The sequence below is a fragment of the Chiloscyllium plagiosum genome, unplaced genomic scaffold (genome assembly GCF_037043375.1).
Source record: "Chiloscyllium plagiosum isolate Xiang-an unplaced genomic scaffold, Cpla_swu_hap1 HiC_scaffold_3, whole genome shotgun sequence".
In the NCBI taxonomy this organism is placed as follows: domain Eukaryota; kingdom Metazoa; phylum Chordata; class Chondrichthyes; order Orectolobiformes; family Hemiscylliidae; genus Chiloscyllium; species Chiloscyllium plagiosum.
The window spans coordinates 86,400,428-86,413,515 of NW_028270141.1; the positions used below are offsets into that span (position 1 = coordinate 86,400,428).

The 13,088-nt window shown below is 39.1% G+C and overlaps 1 protein-coding gene across 1 annotated transcript in view; it reads right to left on the bottom strand.

The window, feature by feature from the left end:
* The window catches only part of LOC122546294 (protein FAM162B-like), a 48,110-nt gene extending 37,842 nt beyond the window's left edge, over positions 1-10,268 (bottom strand). The window contains exons 1-2 of the mRNA XM_043685063.2: positions 10,065-10,268; positions 4,219-4,327 (exon numbers count right to left, since the gene is read on the bottom strand). Of these exons, the coding sequence (XP_043540998.1) occupies positions 4,219-4,327; positions 10,065-10,230 (275 nt within the window). The 5' untranslated portion in view covers positions 10,231-10,268. The remainder of the gene's footprint in view (positions 1-4,218; positions 4,328-10,064) is intronic.
* Positions 10,269-13,088: the final 2,820 nt, after the last annotated feature.

Here is a 13,088-nt window from a genome sequence, read left to right on the forward strand (position 1 = left end):
TATCTTGTTGAAGATGGCCATTACCTGGTACAATGAATTATTAGGGGTCATGAGTTCAAGGTGAGTGGGAAAAAGTTTAAGGGAGATATGCATGGAAGGTTCTTTATGCAGAGGGTGGTGGGTGCCTGGAATGCATTGCCAGTGGAGGTGTTAGAGGCAGGCACAATAGTGTCATTTAAGATGTATCTCGACAGATACATGAAAGGGCAGGGAGCAGAGGGATACAGATCCTTAGAAAATAGGCAACAGGTTTACATAGAGGATCTGGATTGATGCAGGCTTGGGCGGCCAGAGGGCCTGTTCCTGTGTTGTAATTTTCTTTGTTCTTTGAATATTACTTGAAAATTGTCTGCATCAACCTGAATGTTGCACTCCCTGCCCCTTAGGTCTCTTTTATATCTTTTCCCTCTCACCCTAAACCTATGCCCTCTATTTCTGGACTCCCCCACCCCAGAGAACATACTTTGTCTATTTACCCTATCCACACCCTTGATGATTTTATAAACCTCTATAGGTCACCCCTGAGCCTGACACTCCAGGGAAAACAGCCCCAGCCTATTCAGCCTCTCCTTATAGCTCAAACCCTCAAACATCCTTGTAAATCTTTTCTGAATCCTTTCAAGTTTCACAACATCCTTCCTATAGGAGGGAGACCAGAATTGAACACAATATTCTAAAGTGGCCTAACCAATTTCCTATTCAGTAACAACATGGTCTCCAAACTCATCTATACAATGCTCTGACCAACAAAGGAAAGCATACCAAATGAGATGGTGCTCAACATTGAACAGTTATCAGTGAGCAGCCTAACTTCTGTTAGAAGGAAGGTCATTGATGAAGCAGCTGAAGGTAGTTTGGCTTAGGACATTGCTGTGAGAAACTCCTGCACAGAATGTCCTGGAACTAAGATGACTGGCCTTGTGCAACCAAAGCTATCTTCATTTGTGTTAGGTATGACTCCAACCAGCACTTAGACTCCTAATTTCTACTGGGTCTAGTTTTGCTAGAGCTCCAGGATACCACACTTGGTCAAATGCTGCTTTGATGTCAAAGTCGGTCACTCTCACTTCAGCTCTGGAGTTTAGACTGTGAAGAAAGTTCTGTGATTTTATGTATAAATAAATACAACTTGTTAAAAGTTTTCATCTTAAAATAATAGCATAAAGATATCAGTCACTTCCACGAAGGGTTTAAAAAATAGATTTCAGACACTCCTGGAACAATAAAAATATTAGTTGAAAGTATATGTGGAGGTTACAATTCAGTATCATTATTTGGAGTTAGCTTTAAGATTAACTTGGTTAATGGAAAAGTTGTAGTTGCCCTTGGAGAATAACTTGGGGCTAGTTCAAAAATCTTAACATTATGGAGAGTGGTGGAACAAAACTGTAGAGGTAAAAGAAACTGAAATGCTAATGGAGGATTATCCTGGACTGTTTCCTGACTGAGGTGACTAGATTTCATGCCCTTTGAATCTTCTTTTTCATTGGTAATTCTATGAAATAGGAAGACAATTTGGAAATTTAGCTATGAGATAAAAATTTTAAAAACTTAAGAAAGTAAAGAGAATGTTTGACATGTTTGGCCCATCTTATTTAGTAGAAATACAACAAGACAAATCCTGAATTGATAGAGTTATGTCAAACAGTCTACTCAGTAACTGAATCAGAACAAATACATAAATATTATTTTGGAAAGAAAAATTAATAATGAAGAAATGGAGACCAGCTCAACACCAGCAAATGCATAATGATTAGTCATCCATCAGGTGGTAGTTCCATTGATGTAACAAAATGAAATTTTGTAGCATAAATAAATGTTAAGAGTGGATGACGGGATTCCAATGTCAGGTAACTTAGATATTAGGAAAACACAGATAAATTTCAAACATTTTTACTAGCCCTGATTAAATAAAGATGACATTAAATTTTGCCAGATGTGCAATACATATGAAGTATTGGAGAATTCCAACCACCAACTAGAACCTATGCCTTTAACTCTGATACCATTTTTCAAAGAATCATTTCGGAGGACTTTAATAGTTGTGTTGGATCGCTCAGTTAAACTGGGAACGTGGATTGGTATCTTTTAACTATTATGAATATTTTCATAAGATTTCCTGAACCTGTGTCTTTAATAGAAATTATTGTAAAAATATAGAAAAGTTAGTTTGATTTTTTTTACTGAAAATATGGATTACCAAAGAAATTAATCAGATCAAGGTTCAAATTTTCTACCACACACATTCTGAGAAATGATGAATAGTTAGGGAATAAAACAATTTAGATCTCACAATTTCAAGTGCATTGGAGAGACATCAGGGAACTTTGAAGAGCATGATTAGGTGTTGTTTTCAAGAGTGTCCAAATTAATGGGGTAAATAAATTCCCTTGTTCCTGTTTATCTTTAGGACAATAAATGAGTTCACAGGATTCATCCTTTCAGCTAACAGCTAGTACAGCTGGGAAGCTCATCAACGTCATAACTGAGGTATACATTTGAAGAAACTTCGTCTTCACTTACATTAATTTCTAATTTAAGACAACAACCCACTACAAGATAAGCTTAAGTTTGAGCTGGATGACTTGCAATGTAATGGCACTACCCATCATATGCTTCCCCGCATTTACATATCAGATGCACAGAATAGATTGCCAAACACGAACAAATATGCAGATATTCCATTGGATCTACAAGTATGAGCTCAAATTGAGTTATTGCATTATGGTCAGCAAAATGCAAATGACTTCAACTGAAAACAACTAACATTCCCTCTCAACTGCATGGCTGCTTTCAACAGTTCCAGAAATCGCTACAATCCACAGGCCTTGGACGTCCGCACAGTCGGTAAGAAACTTAGAGGCAACGCTGCCACAACTGAAGACTCTTGTCAAACATCATCGTAGAGGGATGACCTGACACTCTCAAATGCTTTTGGCCTTACAGAGATGAGCTCATTACCTCCAGAGACATAAAGGAAACAAACACTTGTGCTTAAAGCACTCCTCCAGGACATACTGTGATACTTTACCAAAAGAATATGGATACAGAGTGGATGAGATAACTGGCATGTGATATGATTTATTGGTCATTTATATGGCCACACTGGGAGGTTACTGTGGACGTCCAAGTCATGCAAAAGCCACCAGCCACAGCAACATAGGGACCTTGTCACATAGGGAAAATAGTGAAAGTCACACAATGCACATGGGAACATGGTTACATGCAGAGGTATCCAAAGTATGTTAGGATCACAGGTTTCATGAAGTCTGAACAGTCAACAATATAATGCTGAGAAGGAACAGAAGCCCAGCTAAAGAGAGTGTACAAGCGTACAGCAAACATAATTAGAAAACAACAATGTGGTGGAGTACACTGACAACAAGTAGTCAAGGCAAAACTTGCATCTCCACAGGGTCAGACAATGACAAGATCTGGGCGTGTTTCCAAAAACCAAGTTGATGTATGGGCTCAGACGTTCGCACTCCCACATTTTACAATCCCTATTTCTTTAGAAGTAGTTTTGCTAATACTCAGAGTTTATGTGTTTTCACTTTTGGAAAAAAGGGAAGGTATATTATTGTTTACAGAGTGATATCTTGTTACGATGCCTAAGATGTGGATGAGTCAGCTGCTTCACATTGGCATCACATTGAGCAGAGGCCAAAGTCACTCTGCATTGTAACACCTTAGACGAAGGCTATACGTAGAGATTATTTTGAACTGTATGTGTTTAGCTCTAAATAAACCCACCAGAAATCTTGAAATATTCAGAATTCATGTATCTTATTGTGTTACATTTGGATAACACCAAAATATTACTGCAATTGTCATTGTATTGGCCAATTTCTGATTTCATTGATTGCAAATTATTTAAGAGTAGTTGAACAAATTAGAATGGAAGATGGGTGCAGCAGGAGCTATTTCTCTTTATATATGCAACAAAAGATCAATGAACTATTTGGAGTATGTCCTAAAAGTAACAAGTAGTGATAAGCATTGACATACAATTGTCCATTGCAAATTTAAAAATTTGGTAGTGCCTCCACAGTTCTTTTAATGCAGACAACCAAGCAAAAATTATTATTATGTCTAAACAATTCAGAAAGAGAACTTTTTAATGTTTTTTTGCATATTTTAGTTAAATTACAGGGGAAATAAAAAGAATTGAAAAAGTTGTGTTCACATACAATAAGCAATAGAAATGGCAAAACTTACGAAACAATGCCAGGGATGTCTTCCTCATTCTTGAAGCGACCAGACCAGAGAAGAATCTTTCTGTCAAACTTTGTGGGCCTGTATCCTGGAACTTTCTGGGTGTCACGAACTTCAAGAAAATTACAAAAAAAAATTCAATGTTTACTGAGTGGACAGAGATGATTCGTATACCTGTAGTTCACAGAATAATTTTATAAATTTATGTATAATAAATTCTCCTTACTTGTATGGCACTATGAAATTGATTTAGATTCATGAGGAATAGGGTGCTCGTTACAGAGGGGTAGTTTGCTCACTCCCCATGGCAGAAAAATCAATCATTAACAAAGACTGCCCCACAATGATAACATATAAGATGATTGTGGATTCCACTCCCCAGGACAGCAGCTCGGTGGTTGCTGCAGATTAGGAATTCCGCCATGGCCACAGCTAAGAGAATAAAATATCAGATGAAAGTATTGAGGGTGAATGGGCTTTAGTAAGTTTGGGTATTGGTCAGGAGGAATCCAGGACTTAAGGGAGGCATTTGGGATGGGTTGAGCTTTACAGGCAATGTGGGGAGGGGGTGGTTATCACAAGAAAATGTAATATTCTGATGTGCTGCCCTTAGACAAGTTTGATAGAAAGATTCTTCTCTGGTCTGATTGCTTCAAGAATGAGGAGGACATCCCTGGCATTGTCATAAGATTTGCCATTTCTGTTGCTTATTGAATGTTAACACTTAACTGACTTCAATTTGTTATTCCCTGTAACTTAACCAAGTCACACAGGCAATGTATCCCATCCCGAAGCCAAGAGATAGCACCCTCATGACTACTTATTCACCTGTATGTTTTCTGCCTTTACCACTCACTTTACCATAATGCAGCTTGAGTATGGAAATTATGCTTTAATTAACCTATTTTTATATGTTGTAACACATCTCCAAGGGCAGTCAGGACTCAAACCCACATCTTCTAGAGTCTAGAAAACCCAGCAGAATGTGATGTAAGCTGTGTGTGATTTATACATATTTTAGCATCATTTATTTTAGTATTTTGAACTGGAGGCATGTGGGTTTTGTTTGTGTCCATGGGTTTAATGATGAACCTCTCAGTATTTCTGCACCCGTGATTTTTTAAAAACCAGAATAAAAAAAAGCGCATACCTGGAGTGATGAGAGGAATCTATTTACATTGTGAGTATTTTATAATTGGACAGAGTGCACATCAAAAAGCATTAGTTTGTTTTTGGTTTAGAAGAATAAGAATTGAGTTTTTTTTTGCTTGGAACATTTGGTTTTAGTTTGAAGAAACCCTGGTTGGAGTTAGATGCAAAAGCACTGATTTTTTTTTGAACAAAGGAGATAGTTCAGAGCAGTTAAAAATAGTTTACCTCAGTGTAAAGGTTTTAATTTGACATTCCAGACTAGAAGTATTTGGTCAGAATCCTGAAGTTGCTGTTTGGAGCTGAGAAGTATAAGCTTATTTATGTAAATAATCAAAGAGGAGATCATTCAACTCAAACTGGGAATTGAAAGAACAGATATGTTGACAGATAAAGTTGTGATAGAGAAGGAAACTCTCAATTATTTGACTACTTTAAAATGATTTGACTACTTTTAAAATGTTGGGATAAGAGAATCAACCTTGTGGGTTATGTTTATAATTCTTATTTATTGGTTTGTCCTCCTTGGGATTTGTTGAAATGGAGGTATGAAAAGGATGTTTTAAAGATGGTAATTCTCTAATGGATAAATCAGTCTATGGTGTGGCATGGTCAGCAACCTGAAGGTTATTCTCATTAATAACAGCTTAGATTTACTGGATAAATTCAAGACTTTCATTCTCCCAGAAGGGGACTTATTAAAGAAAGTCACAGGCTAATACAATCAATTACGCCTAATCTGTAGTACACATCTGATGACTGCCTGAAAATGGGATCAATGTTTATGTGGTGTCTAAGAATCCTCAGTCTGTACTTATGTAGTCTGCAAAGACAAAAGAAAAAGCTTGGACTTCACTTTAGGAGAGAGCACTTGATTTCTTTTATAGTACATATCCAATCCTATGTAATAATAAGTCTAAAGGAAAGGATCTAAAGAAGCTTCTTGGGAATTATATATTTAACCATGCTATCGAGTACAACATAAAAGGTGTCCTTTTCTTCAATTCACTTAAAGTTGGAGTTAAAGATTTAAATTTAATGGGTCAATGGGCATAACTTTTTAAACATGTTTAAAATTAATAGACTATTGGCTTCGAATTTATAATAGATGTTCCTGCTGGCTGAGAACTCTTCAAAATGTATGGTTCAAAATGACCTGGAATATGCTCATAATTCTTGTACATAGTTTACCAGCATAGAATTACCCACTAAAAATAACACCTAGGTAAAATCCTCAGCCTTTTATAACTTATATAAGGGACATAACTTCAAACTAACAATGACCAAATCTTGGAGAAAATCAGATTGATATCATTACATTTGGTAATCAAAGATCCCCATTTAATTTTGGATATCTCTTGTGTTTTTTGAAGAAGTAACAAAGAGGATTGATGAGGGCACAGCAGTAGATGTGATCTATATGGACTTCAATAAGGCGTTCGACAAGTTTGCTCATGACAGACTGGTTAGCAAGGTTAGATCTCATGCAATACAGGGAGAACTAGCCATTTGGATACAGAACTGGCTCAAAGGTACAAGACAGAGGGTGGTGGCGGAGGGTTGTTTTTTGGACTGGAGGCCTGTGACCAGTGGAGTGCCACAAGTATTGGTGCTGGGTCCACCACTTTTCATCGTTTATATAAATAATTTGGATGTGAGCATAGGAGGTATAGTTAGCAAGTTTGCAGATGACACCAAAATTGGAGGTGTAGTGGACAGCGAAGAAGGTTACCTCAGATTACAACAGGATCTTGATCAGATGGGCCAATGTGCTGAGAAGTGGCAGATGGAGTTCAACTTAAATAAATGCAAGGTACTGCATTTTGGGAAAGCAAATCTTAGCAAGACTTATACATTTAATGGTAAGGTCCTCTGGAGTGTTGCTGAACAGAGATCTTGGATGCAGGTTCATAGCTCCTTGAAAATGGAGTCGTAGGTAGATAGGATAGTGAAGGAGGCATTTGGTATGCTTTCCTTTATTGGTCAGAGTATTGAGTACAGGAGTTGGGAGGTCTTGTTGTGGCTGTACAGAACATTGGTTAGCCCAATTTTGGAATATTGTGTGCAATTCTGGACTCCTTCCTATCGGAAGGATGTTGTGAAACTTGAAAGGGTTCAAAAAGATTTACAAGGATGTTGCCAGGGTTGGAGGTTTTGAGCTATAGGGAGACATTGAATAGGTTGGGGCTGTTTTCCCTGGAGTGTCGGAGGCTGAGGGGTGACCTTATAGAGGGCATGGATAGGATAAATAGACAAAGTCTTTTCCCTGGGATGGGGGAAGCCCAGAACTAGAGGGCATTGGTTTAAGGTGAGAGGGGAAAGATATAAAAGAGACCTATAGGGCAACTTTTTCACGCAGAGTGTGATACATGTATGGAATGAGGAAGTGGTGGAGGCTGGTACAATTGCAACATTTAAAAGGCATCTGAATGGGTATATGAATAGGAAGGGTTTGGCGGGATATGGACAGGTGCTGGCAAATGGGACTACATTAGGTTTGGGATATCTGGTCGGCATGGACAAGTTGGACCAAAGGGTCTGTTTCCGTGCTGTACATCTCTAGGACTCTATCTGTACTAGGTAACAGTTTAACCCAGACTACTGGTGAAGATGTTTTTATAATGGAAGGTTTGAAAGCATTATTTGTCATGAGCATGGTTCATTACCCAGAAGGAAAACACAGTGAAACTTGTGAATGATACATATTGGTCCAACATATATACTTTAGAACAGCACTCCTGAATGACAGTACATTCAGTTCCAAGTATTACTGTTTTTTTCCCTTCTGAGTAGCCTAATACATACTTTGGACATTTGTGTCAGCTCTTTCAAACTGCCCACTTCCTATATGTTATGAAGTAGCTTTCCTTGGCATCTAAAATTAGATGAGAGGAAAGGTTCTGTATTTAAATACTGGGAACATTGTAAGCAAATGAGTGAACACCACAAAATTCATTCTCTCATCACCAACCTCCTGTGTTCCTGTTGTTTTAGACTAAAGCAGAGTGTTCACAACACTTGCGTTCGAACTGACATTAACCAAGCTTCTGACTTTTCTGCTTGCTGACCTACATTGGTTGAAAATGCCTCGAATTAAAAATTCTTACCCTTTAGTCTTATAACCTTCTTCATCTTGTGCATCCACAGCTTTCTTCACCCTCCCTACCACCTCACTCTTGGCAGGTGTGCCTTCCATTATCTAGACCTTAAATTTGAGGATTCCATCTCAAATCCTCCCTTTATCGCTTTCCTCCCATGTGGCACTCTTTAAAGCCATACTCTTTCCTAAGTTCGTCACATTTTAGCTTCAAGTCACCTGTGCTGATGTCCCCTTGTTCATCTTAGAGACAGTTCTTGTCTCGTTATGCTCCTGTGAAGCACTCAGATAGTTTGCTAGTTTAAAATGTACTAACTACAAGACGTGGTCATATTACAACTTAATACAACAGGAATGACTTACAATTATATAGTGCATTTAATGTATGAAAACGTTTCAAGGTGCTTAACAGGAATACCATAAAACAAATAATGCTGCTCAAACACAAAGAGATATTAGGTTAGATACTAAAACCTGCTCAAAGAACTAGGATTTAAGGAGTGTGAGGATAGGAAGGTACAGAAAGAAACTTTCAGAACTGAGGGCTGAGAAAATTTACCGTACCATCAACAAAGGTGGAACGGGGATTTTGAAGAGAGCTAAGTTTTAAGAATGCAGGTATCTTGGAAGGCTCTGTGGCTGCAGGAGAGAAAAAGGGGTGAGGTCATGGAGAAATTTGGAAACAAGGGTGAGAAATTTGAAAACATGGCATTGCATAAATAAGACAATAGGTGAAAGGAGAGTTTTAGCAGAAGAGCTGAGGCCAGTACACGATGGGGCAATTTTATAGAGCTAGAAAAAGGTGGCTGTAGTGAAGGCATGAATACACAGGAGCTCATCTGGACATCAAATATGATACCAATGTTGCCATCAATCTGCTTTTGTCTCAGACATTCGCCTGGCACCATATTGTGGTTAAGTGAAACGCACGTGCATTGGGGCAAAAACAATGATTTTCAACTTTTCAATATTTTGTTGGAAGAATTTTCTCCTCTTTCAGTATTAGATACCAGAGCATTATAATTAAGCAAAACTGATGGAGTCACGAGAGGTTGTAGTGAGCTAGAAATGAAACCTGTACTGCACTGCTCTCAGTGCCGAGTGGCGGTCAACTTGCAAGACATTTCCACTAACCAGCCTCATAAGTTCCCGCGCTGTTAAGTACAGTGTTTTATTTGACAGCAGCAGGTATTAAGGACGTTAAGCACCACACATCGATTCAGATACATGAAAAGATTAAGCCCGGCATTACACGCTTCCCGAGGGCTGAACTTCGCCTATCGCCAGACAAGGAATTCATAAAATACCTTTTATAATGGAATAGAACCCGAATACTTATTGCAGTGTCCATTCTAAGTTGTGCTACACAGAAATTTCAGCACAACATTAACTCAGGGCAAAAAAGGAGGAAAGGCTCTCAACTGTTAACAGCCACACGACAGAATGCAAAGGTAACAACAGATGGAGAACATGGCAAATGTTTAAAGTAGAAACCTTCAGAGAATACATTTGGAAAGAGTGCTTTCGTTTTGACCCTAAGTCATGCATCAAGCGGCCGCTTCCATTTAAAGCTTGTGGGACGTTTGAAATTTAATGCATTTACCTGCTCGAATTCCTCTCACGGAAACAATTGGCAAATCGTTAGCAAAAGATCCCCCCGCATTCGCTGTACTTTTCGTTAGCAGCGCCCGCCTATCTGTCGCTTTTGTGGCGTACACCTGACCTGGAGCCGAGCTGAATTTCCTCTGAGCGAGCACACGGCGGATCATCTTCACTCGAGCCGGTCTCCGCTTTATCTACTCATCTACTAAAGCCATCTATTTAAACAAAAGCTGCACATCTCCCCTTTCCCACCCACTCTCAACTCCCATGCGAACTGTCCTGAACACGTGTCTGTACAATGTTACTGGCTACACATTCACTGGGAAAACAAGGATAATCAGCAATCCCTGTTCCTCATCAGCTCTGGCAGATTTAGATCCAGCCAAAAGATGTTCGATGATAAAAACGTTTTGAAATGGGGTACGTTGTTCAGGATGATTAAAGTTGTCTCCATGACTTGTAGATGACAGTTCTTAAAGTGACAATTTGACTGCGTTTATATGTAATATGTGAAATATATTTTAGACAATGCAGGCGCATCCATCTTCAGCCAAAAGATCCCAGTAGATAATCCATATGGGCTGCTCCTGAGCATCCAACATCACAAATGCAAGTCTTCAGTCAATTTGATCCAGTCCATATATCAAGATATTAGATGCAGCAAAGCTTCTGGGGCATTGACAATATTCCAGCAGCAGTATTAAAGACTTCTGCACCAGAACTACTTGCCAAAAGTGGGAATATTTGCTGATGACTGTAAAATATTCAGCACCATTTGTGATTCTTCAGATACTGAAGCAGCCAGTGTACATGTGCAGAAAGATCTCGACAATATCTAAGCTTGAAGTAATAGGTGGCAAATAACATTCAAACCATGCAAATGCCAGGTGATGACCATCTCAAACTATGTCCTCTTGCTGTCCAATACTATCAGCATCACTAGATTACTTCATTATAAACATCCCGACGGTTCCAATTTACCAGAACTTGAAGTAGACAACCATATAAATACTGTGGCTTGAAGACCAGGTCAGAGGCAAGTCTGTCGCAGCCTGATTCCTGGGAAGACAGGATTGATGTATGAGGAGAAGGTAAAAACCTAGAAATCTCATAGAAATGTTTAAAATTCAAACAGGACTAGACAGGGTAGATAGAGGAATGACAGGAAGCCCAGAACCAGGTAGGTATGGTCAACCATTCAGGATTGTGATCAGGAGAAATGTCTTCATCCAGAGAGTGGTGAGCCTGTGAAGTTTACTGCAACAGAAAGTTAAACCCAAAACATTATATGATTTCAAAGAGTTGGATATAGCACTTGGGGATGAAAGGATCAAGGGATATGGAATGGGGGACGGAGTGCAACAAACTGTTGAATTGGATCAGCCATGATTGTAATGAATGGTGGAGCAGGCTCAAAGGACTGAATGGCCTACTCCTGCTCCTATTTTCTATGTTTCTGTGTTAGTTAACTTCATTTCTTGTTGACCATCTGCAAGGCATAACTCAGGGGTGGAATGGAATCCTCTCCACTTGAATGGCTGCAGCTCTAAGAACACTCAAGAGCCTGATAACATTGTTGTGACTAATCCCAGGAAAGAATGTTCTATTTGTTATTACCCCAGGTAATGAGACGTGAGCTATATTACCTTCTTTATTTAAAGATGGGGTGGATAAAATTAATAATCATACAATACCAGACTATAGTCCTACAGATTTATTTGGAAGCACTAGCTTTTGGACCGCTGCTCCTCATGATAAAGGAATAGGGCTCCAAAAGCTAGTGCTTCCAAATAAACCTGTTTAACCATAACATGGCGTTGTGTGATTATTATCTTTATTTAAGTATTCCCTCAGTCACAACAAGGGTAATTTTTTTAAAAACATGATTCCTTCCCTCATGGATCACTTTTTCCAGCCCCCTTCATAGTACATTTCAACAGGGAGGAACTGCGCAGTTGTTTGAACTGCCTTGGGTTATTGATATTCAGAGTTAACTCGAGGGATCTGGGAAAATGGGAATGAAAGCCACAAGTTACCAGTCGAGGATATCACATGTTGTATCAGGCAGTTAAGTCTGATGAACTAGAAGTCCTGAAGAAAGGTCACTGGACCTGAAATGTTGATTCTGATTTCTCTCCACACAGATGCTGTCAGAGCTGTTGAGTTTTTTCAGCCATTTCTGTTTTTGTTTCATATCTCCAACATCCATAATTCTTAGTTTCATTTTAGTGCCCGACTTCTTCAAACTATTCTCAGAAGTGAAATTTCTAATTCCAGGAAACATTCCTATAAATTGCTTCCACACTCTCTCCCAATGCATTCACTGCTTTCCTACAATGTGGCATCTATGTCTGTGCACAATATTTCAGAAATGACAAGCGTCTTCAACAAGGTTAGTATCACTTCCTTGCTCTTGTACTCCTGTTAATAAGCCCCTGTTATTAAAGCTGACAATACTGTATGCTTTATTAGTTGTTCTTTCCACCTGTAGTGTCACCTTCAATGATCTGTGCAAACATACATCCAAGTCATAGAGATGTACAGCACAGAAACAGACCCTGTGGTCCAACTCGACAACGCCGACCAGATATCTTAACCTAATCTAGTCCCACTTGCCAGCACTTGGCCCATATCCTTCCTATTCATATACCCATCCAGATGCCTTTTGAATGCTGTAATTGTACCAGCCTCCACCACATCCGCTGGCAGCTCATTCCATTCACACCTCATCCTCTGTGTGAATAGGTTGCCCCTTAGGTCCTTTTATATCTTTCCCCTCTCACCCTTAATCAATGCCCTCTAGTTCTGGACTCCCCCGTGCCAAGGGAAAAATATCTATCTATTTCTCCTATTCTTGCTCATCATTCTTTTATAAATTTCTATAAGATTACCCCCTCAGCCTTCGACACTCTAGGGATAGAAGCCCAGCCTATTCAGCATCTCCTGATAGCTCAAATCCTCTAACCCTGGCAACATCCTTGTAAATCTTTTCTGAACCCTTTCAAGTTTCACAACATCCTTCCGA